Source organism: Aplidium turbinatum, chromosome 12, assembly GCF_918807975.1.
Source record: "Aplidium turbinatum chromosome 12, kaAplTurb1.1, whole genome shotgun sequence".
Classification (NCBI taxonomy): domain Eukaryota; kingdom Metazoa; phylum Chordata; class Ascidiacea; order Aplousobranchia; family Polyclinidae; genus Aplidium; species Aplidium turbinatum.
In genome coordinates, this window is record NC_137483.1 from 11,091,348 (window position 1) to 11,108,085 (window position 16,738).

The 16,738-nt window shown below is 35.6% G+C and overlaps 1 protein-coding gene across 1 annotated transcript in view; it reads right to left on the minus strand.

The window, feature by feature from the left end:
- Positions 1–16,738, minus strand: part of LOC145781185 (otoferlin-like) — a 97,873-nt gene that overhangs the window by 7,981 nt on the left and 73,154 nt on the right. Inside the window, exons 30-41 of the mRNA XM_082592961.1 lie at positions 12,269–12,381; positions 11,321–11,419; positions 10,739–10,862; positions 7,224–7,351; positions 6,884–7,099; positions 5,723–5,904; positions 4,913–5,083; positions 3,100–3,257; positions 2,811–2,953; positions 1,627–1,715; positions 1,423–1,521; positions 165–300 (exon numbers count right to left, since the gene is read on the minus strand). Of these exons, the coding sequence (XP_082449087.1) occupies positions 165–300; positions 1,423–1,521; positions 1,627–1,715; positions 2,811–2,953; positions 3,100–3,257; positions 4,913–5,083; positions 5,723–5,904; positions 6,884–7,099; positions 7,224–7,351; positions 10,739–10,862; positions 11,321–11,419; positions 12,269–12,381 (1,658 nt within the window). The remainder of the gene's footprint in view (positions 1–164; positions 301–1,422; positions 1,522–1,626; positions 1,716–2,810; positions 2,954–3,099; positions 3,258–4,912; positions 5,084–5,722; positions 5,905–6,883; positions 7,100–7,223; positions 7,352–10,738; positions 10,863–11,320; positions 11,420–12,268; positions 12,382–16,738) is intronic.

Genomic DNA, 16,738 nt, shown 5'->3' on the forward strand with positions numbered 1-16,738 from the left:
GTACAAGGCATATCGGAAATAGTAAAACCCAGACAGACGTAATCCGTATTCCGTATACACCATACAATAATGGCTCACAAAATTTTGTTGAATGCTGGTGCACACTGCCGAAGTAATAACCTTTGTGTGAATTTGTGAACTCTTTTTACACCATAAAAACTCACCTTTTTGGTGACGACGATTTTTTCTTCAGCAATTAAATAATCAAAGGGAAATACGTATCGCCAATTGAAGTTGCCTTCTCCTGTCAATGACCGATAGTGAATGTCAGTCTCTTGTTTCTCACCCTCCAATAGCCACCTTGTTAAAAACGAAAAAAAGAACAGTCAAAACACGTTGCAATACAATCCCAGATAGCAAAATCCGTCATTTTTACATTACGTCGGCAGACGTTGAATCAATGTAAAAAAAGATGGATTTTTCTATCTGGGAATTGAATTAATTTTGTATCGAAAAGTTTCAAACATAGCAGATTTGTTGTGTATTTTGATCTTTTCATGTAGGCTGCAAGTTGAGAACGGTAGAGACAAACAACGATCTTGGAAATTAATTAAAGTTCTGGTTTAATTAATATCATCGAAAGTTTGTGGTTAGAAACAACTTGTCGTGGTTAAGGTCAGTATCTCAAAAGAGTAACCAAGTTGGAATGCTTTGTTAATCTGAGTAAAACCTACTCATGTTCGCAAAAGTTTCGAAAACAAAACTGTTTGGCGGCATTTGGGGTTTTATTTTTTGATTTTTATTACTGATGATGAAAACAGTTCGATTTTTGAAACCTTTATTAACGTTGATTTAGCTTCTGGTTTTTGGTTTTTTTGTTTTTTACCCAAAGTTACAAAGTCGCTTGAAAACATATTCACTTCATTTGCTTTTCCATTGCCATTACAACAAAAGATATCCGGACGAAAGATGATTTTCAGTCAGCTTATGTTATTTGTGTTACTTAATGCGTAGCCAAAACAAAGTGGTAACTTTCATTGTAATGAATCCGGAAAACACCTGGTATAACGAAACGCTAGTGAGTTTTCAGTGCATGTATTTCAGATCTGACTATGACTCGTAATTCGCAGGAGACCATCGTCATAAAAATGATTTGATATACCTACCTAAAACGTAAATAATAAACCAACAAGTCGAAGGCAACTTTTTGAAAGGAATTTGAAAATATCCAGGCCTATCACTGATACTTAAGAATTTGGCGAAGCTTTGATTATTTAAATAGGGCCAATTTTGATGTTGAACCTTTTGTACAACCTCAACAAAGTTTAACCATTTAAAAAAGCGAACACGTGGCACACCCCATATTAACACAAATAAGTATTATTTATGAAATAAGCTCTAAGTGCGAAGAAAACCACTTTTATTTCTCTTCACGTAAAAATGATTATATACACATAATAATACTGAATTATCGTCTAATACCCTTTTAAATAAATATCAGAAGCCTTTTCTCCCGTGAAGAAGTCATCGTCTTGTAACAATACGTCTTCTGTGTTCCAGATGATGACGCGAAGTTCGAAGCTTCAAATAAAAAAAATTAAATTAGCAGAAAGTGATAAAATTCCCAAATCGAAGCTTCACTGACCGATGACATCATTTTATAACCAAGCAGATCACTTGACTCACCCCTTGGGCTTTCTTGGGGACACATCTACAGGGGGGCCTGGAGGTGGCATATCCATGGGAAACATATCCACCCACAACTCGACCTTGCCCTGAAATCCAAACAACATACATCGTTTCAATGTTTCTAAAGACATTCATTTTACCAACAAGAATTTCAATAGGTGGTTTAAACTCTGTGTAAACCATATAATCAAATAACACAAATCAAAAATATGCTGTTCAGTTGTTCGAATGTAAAGTTTGAATTAACTTTGTGTGTGTGTCTGAACCGTAGATTATTTCCTTCTGCGAAGAACTCATTGTTTTATTAACGCTATGTAAGACTCCTATATTACAACATTCAAGCTTAAATATTTGTCTGTGCTTTCAAGGATCTTCTAAGATGCCTGGACAGTGGACACAAATTTGTAATCAAAAAATCAAAAATACAATATTTTTTTCCTTTTACAACAAGAAAAATTCTTTGTAGTTTTTACGGATTTATCTTTGGTCCAGGTCAGGCCGTTCTCAATGCATGGCGTTAAAAGTTTTAAATGTTCATTATTGTTAGTTTTTTTTTATAACAAGCTAAAATTCTTTAGCAAGTGCATTATTAAAAGTAAGGGTAGGATAAGGTTTTTGAAGACTGAAACAATTTCTTGGTGGTTATTGAAGCCAAACATTAAAATATGCTAAGCTGTGTACAAGCAAATCAAAACACAAAATACACCTGTAAATCAGGAATATACTTGTAGATTATAGACCTAGAGTCAATTCATCAATTAAATACCGATTTGGTTTTATTGCTTTTACAGTGCCCTTCCATTAAAATTTGCATCTACGACAAACAAATAACTAAATGCACCTGTAAATCAAGAATATACTTTTGTGGACTTATGAGTCAATTCATTAATCAAATAACGATTTGGATAAATAAATCCACAATACCTTTCCATTAAAATCAGCAGCTACAATTGAGAAATAACTTCGCACGAGATAATATCTCACAACACACATTCGCTGAAATACTTTTGCGAGTACTTTGAAAATACGTTGTAGCCTACGTGGGACCTAAACTAAACAATAACATCTATCGTGGGCTCAAAAACAATCAAAAAGCTTTTTCAACTACATGAACGGAGGTGGAACACAGCGCAGCCAAAACATAATAAACTGTCTGGTTAGTTTTACACGTTGAAGCTTACTTGTTCAATGCCAGGCTTTTCTGGATTAAACAAGGATCTCGTTTCCACATGTTCAGGTACAAGTTTACATCCCACTTTTGGGATTTCGTCCCAATGCCTCAACGCTATCAGTGCCACGTGTTCTTCTGTGGGCTTTTCGTGGCCTGAAATAGTTATTTAAAATGATGAAAGTGCTTAATAAATGTAATTCTTTTACAGTCTACGTTGTAGGTTATATGATAAACTTCAATCTACGTAGCGTTGCTAACGGTAAAATTGCTAGTGATTTTTTTCTAAATTTGTAACTTACCGTTTTCGTCTTCCAGAGCTGTGGGCCCTGTAAATACTTTCTTTCCTACTCGCACTTTCCCAGGAGAAAAGTGCGGCCCGTCCACTTTCAAATCCTTGCATAGTTTTCGCAAGATTTGTGAGGGCTTCATGGGGTCACGCCATTGGTTGTACCCAAATCTGAAACCATTATAAACAATGTTATATTAAACTTTAAAAATTACCTTATAGTTCATCTAAATAAAACCACAGGCCACTGAAGTTTATCTGGACCCACATAATAGAGAGCAAATTATGACAGGTACATGGTCTTCTTTCTGTTGCTGGATGCATTGAATAGGATTTATCCAGTATTTGCTGGATTTTCATGAATTGATTCAAAGTTCATTCACAGTTCACAAAGCGTCGTATTAACTACCTTATTGCTCTTGCTTGTAACCACAGAGGTATTCGCAGAATCAGAAAAAAATCGCCTGATACCAACATCTGTGGCCTGAATTTTAGGTTGCTGTCTGGCATGGTTTGCTATTTGCTCTTCAAAGACACAATTCTGCATACGCTGTTTGGACGACTAAAAATGGTTTCAAAAAACTAACGGTGTTTTCGGCCAGTTTTTCCAGCTGTTAATGACCAATTGTACTGTTTTCAAGTATTCAGGAGATTTGCTTCAGTTTTAAACTGCTCCAGAACATTTTGTTTAAACAAAATCATAGTTTCATTCTGCGATGCAATGTGTCATTCTCAATTGTGAAAGAGCAATACGTCAAGCTGTTTTTTTCTCAAAATTGTGGTAGGCTAACGGCTAAAAAATTCCAACAATGGCCCGCCGAAAACGCTAGAAAAGAGAATGGCCTCATTGCGAAGATTGCATGGAATCACGTTGAACTCGATTGTGCAATTTTGGTGGGAATATGTGACAAACATCAAAAAACGAATGATAGTCAAAACAAACTTTTTGCCTACGCTAGAACATTAGCTCTGCAATGACAAAAAGCAACCAACCTAACAAAATCCTTGTTTTTTTATATTTCTATTGGATAAATGCAAAAAAGTGGATTTTACGGTTTGGGAAGAAGCTGACGAAAGTATAACTATAGGAAGATGGAAATGGTAAGAAGATAATATAGAGCTGGAGTTTATGGCTAGATTCTTAAAGCATTGCACTAGATGTTGTAGACACGCTGTCTCCAACAAACCACTAAGAAAATTTATATGCAAAATAAGGTTTTAAATAAGTTATGCTAACCTTTAAAAGCTAACCTGCATCTGTTTAATGTAAACTTAATTAGTATTTAATCGAGCCTGATACGAATCAGTACATTTTTACAACCAAAGAGAAAATAGAAAATTGCAAGACTTGAAGATCATAATGTCATAATTTCCTAGAAGGTTTGTAGTTACTCTGAAAATGTTTTTATCAAAGATGATTTGAAATAAGCACGGCTTTGTTTTATGTAAAAATCATTTTTCTAACAAGCAGTAGCCTAAATTCAATAACTTTATTAATTAAATTTAAGCTTTGTTCAATGTTGAATAGCCTAACTTCAAACAACATGAAAGTTTGTCACAAAAAAGCATACTAGATAGAAAGCTTTTAATTTTTTATGTGTTTGATTTTGTGAGATTTAACCGAAATGTGTCGATAATAATAATTTATCATCTTGCGTTTGGTTTTTGTGGAAATAGCAACCACATAAAAATTTTGCACCCCCAATAAGCATTTCTTCTACAAGGACACTCCCGTGCAAACTGCTATCAAGCTAAACCCAGTTTTTTTAGACAACAAAATTGGGAAAAAAAGCTTTTACGAACGTTCTGTAAAGCACTGCACTTACATTGCGTATTTTTCAGCGATTCCACATAGAGGACGATACTTGCTGTAATAACGATTTTCAAGATCGATTTTAGTCTCTCCGATAAGATCGTCAGCACTCAGTAGATCCCAATCATAAATCTGAACGGTCAAAATGCTCTCCATCGGAAAGGTAGACTCAAAATCAAACGTTCTGCAAAAGTTCAGTGATTCTTCTAATCGTGCATTAATGGTTTCTCACATTCTAATACATGCAGTAATGATGTAAGATTTGAAGTAAGCGAGATATAAGTACATTGATGACCTGTTATAAGCAGCTTTGACGTTACTCCAATTGTATAAATTGCTCTACTTTTGACGGTTTGCTTAACTCTTATATGTTTTAACAAGAACTAATTTGCAAATAGATTACGACAACCTGTCACAGTTTAGATGATGAATGATAGACATCACAGGTGCATACCAAAGTAATAAATGTTTCATTCATATAAGCCGCTTGTGCTACTTCATCTATAGCAGGTTGACAACATTCTTGAGACGGACAAGTTATTTTTAATTCAATGTTGGCTGTTATGTTAATGATAAAAATATAAATTGAAGACGGAAGTTAGAAATGAAATTCAATCTTTCAAAATAAAACAATAAAATGTTAATGTTGATTGCAAAGTTTAGCTAAAAGTTAAAAGTTTTTTTTTCAAAAGTTTAAGTTTTCTGTCATTGTGTCCAGGCCAAATAGTTTCCGATGATTAGTCCTTACAAAGCAAAAAATATTACATAACAAATAAAAAAAAACATTCGACCGACTTATCGCACACATAACAAGCATGCTTACTTTCCAAACACAGGGTTTAATTGCTTTGAGACGTAGTTTTCCTTGTCATTAACTTTGTCCTCCCCCAGCGACAGCACAATGTAAGGATCCGCTTTTCCGTTAGGATCGGTAGGATGCAGGTCCGTGGCGCGGATAATATAAACTCGAACCAAGACATGAATAGGATCATTTGACGGAAGATTCTGAAGTTTAAAAATTCATTTTAAGGCCTGAAAGCACTTTTTATGAGATGATGAGTTTACTTTATGAATAGGCTACTGCTTTCACAAAAGGTTGTTGGCACATTGTGTTGTATGAAGCTTTACTCGAATTAAATGTACAAAATAGTGTTAGCCTTGTGCTGTGGGTAGGTAGGCCTATAGGCAATAGAATATTGCGATTAAAATTAAATGCATCTTAAAATTAGAAATGAAAATGGAGAGATCGTTGCAGACAACTGGTCAACTTTAGTATGCCTAATATTTGGAACGAAAGTCATACATCTTTGAAGAAAATTAAAGTGAGCGAGAGAGAGAAAAACCCGCCACTTTTTCACATCTTTGCTGCGTAACTACGCTACTGTGCTTTCAATGCAATAGGCAAAACTGGATACATTCGATTTTACATCTTTTCAACGTTACTACACAACGAAACGACGGAAGACAAGTAGTTTTTATTATCTGAAATTATCTCTGCAATGTATTGTGTGCCTTGCAGAATCCTTCAAGTAAGAAAATGTGAAAAAATATTCGTGGCTTTCTTTGCAACTGGAACATTTTCGTCATGTGCTTATATGCACAGGATTAAGCTGAGTTCAACGATAGAGCAAGAGCTTGCGTGATGCTCTGGGCTACGGCCGTGTGACACACGACGAAGAAGAATGAGTTGAATCCTTGACCTATTGTTTACTAGGCCATTTTATCACCCACAAATTCATCAAAACTGGCAAACAGAGGAAAAAGCGTGATACTTGATTTCACATGGAGGAAGAAATATCCATTACTTCTTTTACTTATTGATTATGTTTCCATAACGCAAGACGCTAAAACAGCTTAAGTAGGCCTTGAGGTTTTCTTGCAATACCTCCTCCACGTCAAACCCATAAGCTTCTTTTGTGTTTAAAGCATGACATTTGGCAATATCCATGAACTTAAACAAATTAATTCTTAAACTGAGTCGCACCTTAAACATGCCATGCTGTGGATCAGGCTGTTCAATGTAACGCGGGAGTGGAGACTTGTATATCTTGAAACAACCTTTGAAGGTTCCAACAATCCGTCTCTGGTCTGTAATCTCGTCCGCCAGTTCTTCTCTTTTGCCTCTGAAGAGGTCGAACGAGTTCAAAAGGTCATTGAACCCGGAAAAGTCTTCAGTGTTTTCGAGTTCAGTGTCATAAATCTAAAATCGAACATTAAATGTCAGAGAACAGCAAGTTTTAAAGTCATGTGTTTGGCTAGACACAGATTCGCAAACTATTGCATTTTGAACAGGTTTTAATTAAACCGAAGAACCACTCTTGGACCTTTAATTCGTCTATTGGCACTGTTAACTGTGTTGTCACTTTTGCTGGAGTAGTTTTGTCTTTTTTGGCAGAACTTGTCCCTCCAGTTGTTCCGAAAAACATTTTACGGCCAGACTTGCCTTTTTTGTCTGAAAAAAAAATCAAACGTAAGTGCGTTTATGATACAATATTAAGCTTAACAGCTTGGATAAAAGATGCACGTGATTTAAAAATGTACATCTTCTAAATAAAATTTACTATGAACTGGAAAGCCGGTCTAATAGGTCGATACAAAGCGTAAATATTGTCTATCTTGAGTCTACCTTACTTGTACAACCAGCACAAACAAACGCACTGTTGCTGTTTCACGTTCGTCACAAAAATCAATCTACTTTCGCTCATAGCAATACAAACCATACGCCTGCAATGAACAGCTTGAAAGATCATCCATCAAAGCTTTTATTTGAATGTCAATACTTTCAGCAACAGTTGCGGTGCCAAAGAAATCTCACATCAATCATGCATTACAAGAAAACAATTCAATATGATTAATTTATTAGTGCCAAGGAAAACTGAAATTACATTTTATTGATTCTGACATCATATAAACAGTGAAAATAAATTAGTTTTTATTATTCATGCTACTCTCATTTTAATTTTAAACTTTGGGTAGTACATAATTAAACAAAGTAGGTTCTTGTGTATTACGTAGTTGCACGTCACAGTCACGTGGGTTAAAAGATGACAGAAAAAACGAAGCTACTAGAAGTTTTGAGATTTGTCTTTGAAAATTGAACATAAACAAAAAAAAGCTGAAGAAAAGAAGTTGTTGTACTTTTGAGACTAAATAGAAACGATACAATAGAGATGTGGTATACAAAAAAGGTTTGTAACAAACTAAAAAAATAGCTTGTTACTTTCGTGACAAGGTTTAAATATAAGCAACTAATAGACTTTTTAAATCTAACACATCCATGGACATTTCACAAAATGCTTTAAGCACCACATTCGTAGATCCCGAAAAGAAAATTATTCTCAATACTATTTTGTATTGCAAGTAAGGAAGTATCTAAAAGAAATAGCAACACAGAAGTATGGACCTTTGGATAATAAAAAAGGCACATTTGCAAGCTTAGATACCACACTGTAAAACAGTGGTTCCCAACCTTTTTGACCTTGCGGCACCCTATCAAAGAGATAAATAGTTTGCGGCACTCTGGTAAAACTGGACCAATTTTATGTGGTTTCTGTATTTCAAATACTGTATGAAATAACACAGAACGAGTTGTACAATGTACAGTATAGCGCGCATGAATAAATGCATTTATTCAAAAGTCAGTGTGAAATTTGGGCTTGACTTCTTCCACAAAGTCCCATAATATCTGGGGGCACATTCGATAAAACCACCCGCATTTCTTTCTCGACTGTAAGCAATCGTTCTCATTTTTTTAGTTTTTATGTTCCTTAATACGGAAAATCCACTTTCACATAGGTATGACGTGAAAACTGCAGCAAAAGCACAACAGCTTTCTTTCCAACGCAAGGATATTCATTTTGAATTTTTATTTTGAATAGACCGACATTTTGACATTTTTAATCAAACATTTCGTTTTCCTTAGATGCAAAAATTTCCTATCTAGATTTCAAATAGTTTCGCATTGTCATCAAAACAATTATGTTTCGATGTGAGCTTGAAACAAAAACAAAACGTAGCAAACTTTCAACACTCAAAAATCATCAAAAAGGGTCTTAAAATCCACAATGATCAATCTTATCCTAAATTATTCAAAAATTGTAAATAAAAGTTTATTTTGCTTTGGCTCGAAATTTGTTGGTTTTGCTTTCATTTCGACGTAATAAACGTAGCTTCAAACACTTTCAATAGCAGCCCTTGGTTAAATAACCACCACGTGTTTCAACGCAGAAAATTACGTCATAAATAGGCCTATCATACTCTCCAATTATTTTTGCTCAAACTTACAATCTAAAAATAAATAAATCACATGCAACTGATTAGTAACTCCAATTAAATAATCCTTTGTTTAAAGTTGTCTGCAAATGACGAAAAGACACTCCAACCGCTCATATACAACACACAAGCCATGCAGGTTTCATAAAAATTATTGTTAACCCGATTAAAACAGACAAAAAAATATATACCATTTGTTGTTGGCATAGCTTGGCCATACCACATTTTAGAAGCTGAAAAGTTATGATAGCATCATATTTTAATATACAGCTCTTGAACTTCTTGTAGTGTATCATACACCTCTTTAAAATACAAAATCTTGTTGAACAAAGACATAAAAATGTCTTGCATGTTTCAACAATGCTGATATACTTACTACTCCTTATATATACTACTTTTAGCAAAGCAACTTTTGATGCTTTTTACATTGATATGAATGTACCCACATCGAGCATGAATAGTCTTACAAACATATTAACCATAAAAGTTTTGCTTTGATGCTTGAAGATGTACAATTTTTTTGCAAGGAAGATTGCATCAAAGCGGGAATACGAAGTGTAGAAAAGAAAAAACTAAACGTTAGGCTACACTGTAAAGTGGTAATCGAGTTTTGTCACAACTGTTTATTTAATATTCAATAAACAAATGTACAGGGTGTTCAAAAAGTCCTGTTACAGTTTCAGTTCTCTACAGTTTGGAATTGTAACAGGACTTTATGAACACCATGTATATTACAAACAATATGTGCGTTCATTCAACATTTTTGCCATAGCAAAACTTTGTTGCTGTCGCTAAACATTAACAAAACGCATTGCAGAGTGCAATGAGCGCATTAACTGAGTGCAATGGAGGAAAGAATTTCATTTTCAAAAGATCTGGTATGACCCGATGAGCTATCGATCCCACATATCCGATCTAGGGACCGACTTCCATGCTTCAGTGGATTCCAAAACACAAAACAAACTAATTTTTCTAAAATAAAAAAATTATCAGTGAAAATACATGGCCCATGTTCGACGAAAGTTGCGGAAAATATCAAAGATAAATTCCTAACATTGCAGTGTGTCAAGCAGCTAAAAAAAGACAGCTATCAAGACGAATGACGTAAGTAGGAGTTTGTCTTCAAAAAATCAGTTGTCTACCAATACTTTCATAATAAGCGCATTCATCTTTCGTCGCGCTGCGCTAATCGTTTGCAAGGCTGCTATGTATCCATCACAGGAAACGTGGCTTTAATTCCAAACATACATCAATTCTGGTATAGCGCAAAAGGTTTAATGACCCATACTTTGAAATAATGTAACGAACTGTATATTTGGCTATTTTGTTGCGGACAGGATAAATTTGGTTTACAAATGTTATGAAGAATATTCATTAGAAAACAACTTAGGGTCGTTTCAAAGTGAAACGCTGTTTCATCAAATGAATTCAACCATGCTAAAATGTCAGTAACTACTGTACAGTATAATCATCTTGATCTTTTTACTTACCAAATTTGTTTTATATGTAGCTATTTATGATGGCAGCATGTAATGTCTATAATATAAACAAAAACGCCGACAACTACCTTTCTCCATCGATTTGTGCTTTACTCCATTCGCTTTTTTTTTGCCGTTTCCGGAAGAGTCATCTTCTTCAGCATCATTATCGAAAGGATCTTGAGATTCAGCTTCTTCTTCACGCTTTTTCACCTGCTCAGTCAATGTTTTGTAATTATATTACTACCTTATCGTTCTGTTGGTTTCTAAAATATTTGCCGTTTACATGTAGCGTACAACGTAGGCTACATGCCAAATTTTATTGAAAAAAAAATCTGAGAACAATTATGAATCCGGTTTTATTAAAGTTGAAATGCATTTTTTTTATAATTAAATTGCCTTATACTCTTCTAAGGGATATCACCCTATGAAGTGTATGCATTTTCTTATGCAACACGCAATTTTCCAAGTGCATTGCATAAAAGAGCACGTACCCCACTAAGCATTATTTAAGTGATTGTATCTTGGAGCATATTAGAGAGCAAAAGAGAATAATTGAGTCAATAGAGGAAAAGTTTGGCAACTTGGATTTTTTTAAGTAAAACTGCATGACAAATGGAGCAAGCTACATAAATGTAGAATTTTTACGCAAAAATAACCGTTTTTAATACCTTGTTTAAAGTTTCCAACGAGGCAAAGTATTTGGACCACCAATCTAACGTAGTTTCATCCAAAGGATCTTCTTCTTCTTCGCCTTTTTTCTTGTCATCCTGATAAAACAGAGAAACAGGTTTAGTCCTGAGCAATTTTGCCAGCTGGCTTGTATCTTAATATATACTTTGGTGTGGGATGGCGCAACGGATAAGGCGTTGGCTTTCCAATTATGCAAACTTGGTTCGACTTCCGGCTTCAGCTGGTTGTTGAAAACACCGCTTACCTCTACCCAGGGTGTAATAAACTGGATGGGCGTTGTTGCTGAAGTAAAAGCGGCCGAGAGAAAGGAACTAGCCACCCTACTCTCCTTAGTGTCGAAGGCTTAGTACAATGAGAACCTTATCCTCATACCCGACACTTGAATCAAAAATGGGACCCCCTTTACCTTTTTACTTTGGTGTACATGGCCTCATATATACATGATATGTTGACATTGACAATGACATTGTGCAAGCAGCTATAGGAAAAACATCATAAGATACATTAATCATATTGGATCAACGTTCTGCACATCCAGCTACAATTAAGCTCTGGGTTAAGTTTTGATCAAAAGTATGACCAATGGCGATTTCTGTGGTTGAGTTGATTTTTTTTCTCAGATTGGTCTGTTGAAATGTCTGAGCATTGCAATCAATTTTAATTAAAGTAGTTGTATGAAATATCTTTTTTTGTGGCACTTGCTTGTGATGAAAAGCTGCATATATAAAATTACAGAAAAATCCTCAAATAGGTTAAACTAAAATTGATGTCCCGATTTTGAAATAAGCTTGGATGCAAAGGCTGTTATATAAAAACTGTTATACAGAGACTATAACGTTTTTATGAAGCATAGCTACACATGCTTCAAATGTACAAATAGTCTCTGTGTAACAGTTTTTTGAAATAATATAATTATGTTAAAGCACCTGGATCTTTATTTCAACTGTTCTGTTGGGTGGATAATTGTTGGTGCCTTGCATAGTAACGACCACATCTTCTGTGTTCATTACAACTCCATCTATGGCCCGATTATGAAGTCCTGCAAAAGTGTCGTAGATGTCACGACGCTGAAACAGTTTTTCGTCAGTACAATTCTTCAATTTGAACTAAACACTTTCTTACAATCTTCAGATTAAGCATGCAAAAGCTTATGCAGTGCATATTTGCTTGCACGTAAAGTAGATTCATGTAAAAACTTTGCTTTTCTGTGAAGAATTTAGTACCGCTGTTAAACAAGCTTTTTGATAAAAAACTTATCAGAAGCAAAAATACTGATAGCCTACTTTTATGCATGAGACATCACTTAGGTTAGTGTGTAAAATCATGATATTGTAGGCTACTTCAGTACTTTTTATACTCAAATTACGAATGTCACAATTTTATTTTTGGAATAAAGGATAAATGAACAATTGCATTATCCATGTTGAGTTCAAACTGTTCCTAATGCATTAGATGAGGCACAATGCAATACATAAATAAAAAAAATGTAATTTGAAGCCAGACAAACTGTAAAATTAACTGCAAATGACGTAATATTGTCAAACAGTCTGAGATTATTACAAAAACATACTTCCAGTCTTGGCAGCGAGCAGGGTTCTTGTGATTGCTACAATATTGCTTGGCTAAGGCGGAAATTAGTTATATGATAAAAACTCACTGCTTCAGCTTCACTGTACCCTCACAAATTAATTCGCAAGACAACTTGTTTAAAACGAATGTAGCCTACAACTTCTGCTAACAAACTATTTAAATGCAATATGTTGTAGTAGTTCAGGCCCTTAGGGGAATCTTTAGGCTAAACGTGTTACACGTTGTTTTTTTGCATATTTTTGCAGTTGATCAACCCAACTTTGATTTTAGTGGGTGCCGCAACTTTTTGGGTCACGTGATCACCCCCAAATCGGGGATTTCCCCAGAAATCACGTTTCAGCTCTTTTTACGTCATTTTTGCGCAATTACATATTTGATTTTTGTATATTTTAACTTAAAAAGCACATACAAATAAGTGAGACAAAATAAACACAAAATAATTTGATTGATGACGTCATTGTGACGTCATCACATATATTTTTTTTGCTTTTTTAACCTATTTTGGTCGTTTGCTGTTGGTTTTAGTTGGAGTACCGGTTACTAAAACCATTTCACAATTCCTAAAAGTAGTTTCGTCATGATTGCATCTTTTATGACGTCATCATTACATTATTAAAACTAGACAATTTCAAATTCAGGAACCAAAGGTAAGTTTATTCCGAAAAAAGCGATCAAATACTCTCATTATACGTTTTGCAAATGCTTAAAATTTTACAATTGTAAGCAATAACAATAATTCCAGTACAGTATGACGCAATAACGACGTCATCAAGGGAATAACCAGAAGAGCAGCTACCAGGGGTGAATTTCCCTTTTGGTCATGCCACTTTAAAATTTAAAATAATATGTAGGCCTAATTATGATCTACAAATCAAATTAATACACGACCCCAGATGATGCAATGTCAGAGTCTTAACACTGTTAATTCAAGATGAAAAAACTAGCGGTTTTCGATGTTAAATTCCTACCACACGTAATTTGATGTTAAAAAAATTCGTGTACGACAAGTTTTTTCAAGTTACAAGATAGAGTTTAGAAAGTCAAAAGCATTTCTTGAATGATCAGTGTGGATTGGAGATGAAACGTCAATGTGGATTGAAGATGAAACATCAGAGAGGATTGGATATTTTGTGGTCAAATTGCATGTTTCGTACTCGCGTGAACAAAGACTTGCGCATTTTATGGATTTTTTCTTACAGGAACATCGAGAGCCACAAGTAGACTGACAAAACGGAACAAGCTGATTTGCATCATTATGTTTCCAACCCCAAGCTAAAGGAGAAGGTAGTTGCTGAACATTTACGAGGCTTGATTTCCGTATTTCAGCTTGATGTATCGCTCTGCGTGTATGTTGCATCAGAGCAGCTGACGTTGGTGGCAGCTTTTCAATAGTGCAACCACTGGTAAACATCATATAACAGCATTCGTCTACATCCGTGATAGTAGGACCATTGCCATAAAGAGCTATGACATACTTTTGTATGTCATTTATAGAACTAGGTGAGCTTGAGAAATTCAGAGAGTTAAATAAGCCACACATTGCGGTAAGATTAAGCATCCAACAATCCCAAGCCTTTTTTTTCCAAAGACGAAACAGTATCACAGATTGTGATAGCATAAAACAAAGGTAAAGAAGCGCAAATCATCGGAGATTGAGGTGAAGATGAAACAATATCATGGATTGGAATGAAGCGAGTTTTTTCTCCAACTCCAAATTCAACCCATAGTTCACAGATTTCTAACTTGTCAAAACACGAAATTGCAATAATTACCACATCAGTATCTACTGTTTTGACTATGGCATCGGATTTTCCATGTTTTACATGGAGAAACATACGGGTGTCTGCCTCTTCGTGATCACATTGGGAAACCTCAGACATGTCCAATGTTTGATTGTTAAGAGCTGTATCTAACGATGTTACAACAATCGTAAACAAGTTTGGATCGACTGAAGTTATCACAGCTTGTTGAACCAGTTGATATAACGCAGTTTTGTTGCTGTCATTTCCCAAAAACTCAGACCAGTTGAGAGGAAGACGAGTATTACTTGTGACAGCCACGTAACATCCAGACCCTGTTTCTTGCAGAAGATAAACCTCAAATAGCTACTGCCATCACAGAACATGCCAGCAGTGTGATGTCAGCCGATTATGAAGTAGTGAAAGAATCTGCCTCGAAAACCGATCACTACGTCCTTGATGGAGGGTTCTTGTTGCATCGAGTGCCATGGAAACTGGAGACAGTTATGGGTCTATTGCACAGTCGTATGCAGATTTTACCATTCGTCATTATCGCTTAGCAACGGTGGTCTTTGATGGATATGGTGGTCTGTCTATCAAAGACAATACCCATCAAAGACGCGGCATGAACGTCCACCCGGTTGTTCACTTTACTGTAGACACCAAGTTCATTGGAAAGAAGGAGCAGTTCTTGCCTCGAGCTTCCAACAAGGAAGGATTAATTTCTGCTCAACTGAGGAATAGAAGCTGCAATGTGATGAACGCTCCAGGTGATGCAGATGTTGACATCGTCAAGACGGCAGATGGACAGCCCTCATCGACATAGTACGACTTTAATTGGTGAAGACACGGACCTTTTAATATTGATACTACGCTATGCTGACACTGACCCAGACATTAAAGACCTCTACTTCCGCTATGAAAAGACTTACGCAACCAAGATACACGACATCAACAAACTTAAAGCAATCATCGGACCAGACATAATTATGCTTACAGCTCCTCGATCTTCATTCACCGGTTGTGATTCAACGTCAAGGATATTTGGTATCGGGAAGAAGACGCTTTCAAGAAACTAGTGAAAAGTCAACCAATAATCAAAGAATGTGCAAATTGCTTTATTCTCCCAAATCAGACAGACCACATCATTAAGGATCTTGGAAACAAAGCTATGACCGATATGTTTGGCAACGATGGCAGTAGTAACCTAGAAACACAGCGATACAATACATTGGTCAAGAAAATTAAAACAGCCAAATCCCTTGTTCACCATGAACTTTTGCCACCTACATCATCCTATAGCCTACCAAATTCCACTGCCTCAGAGTTTACTACCAGATTATGGTCAGGATGGGTAGGCTACTGACGATGGTATGGATGCTCTAGACTGGGGATGGAAAGTAGACAATAATCAGATGGTTCCAATCATGACGGACATGAAAGCTGCCCCGGACAACCTACTGAAAATGATCACTGCAATTGCGAATCGTGTTCACCTCACTGTAGTTGCCGGAGATATGTGCTACCATACCATGCTGGATGTGGACCATGCCAAACTGGTTCATGTGTCCATACAGCAATCACATAACTACAGACGATGACATCGAGAGTGACAGCGATGAGCATTAGTAATACTTGATCCATTTGCTTTCTTTACGCTGATTATGTCAAGAGTCTACATGACCACATCGTATGAGCTCTTTGTGCCTGCTCAGTTAACCCAAATATATATAGAAATCCCTGTGATAGAAATTTACCGGGTTTTTTTAAAAACAATACATTGTTATTGTACATTTTTAATTGTTTTGGCAGCCATCTTGGATTGTCATATTGAATTTATAGGCTATCAGATAATTCAACAATTCTGAGAATAGTCTCATTGACTTCACAGGGTATAAAAACCTAGATATAGACACCAAAACTACATGTTTTGGTCATATGATGACCTAGTTATGGTCAATTTACTATGTTATTTTAATGGTTTAGCGGCCATCTTGGATTGCCATATTGAATTTATAGGCTATCAGATAATTTAACAATTCTGAGAATGGTCTCATTGACTTCACA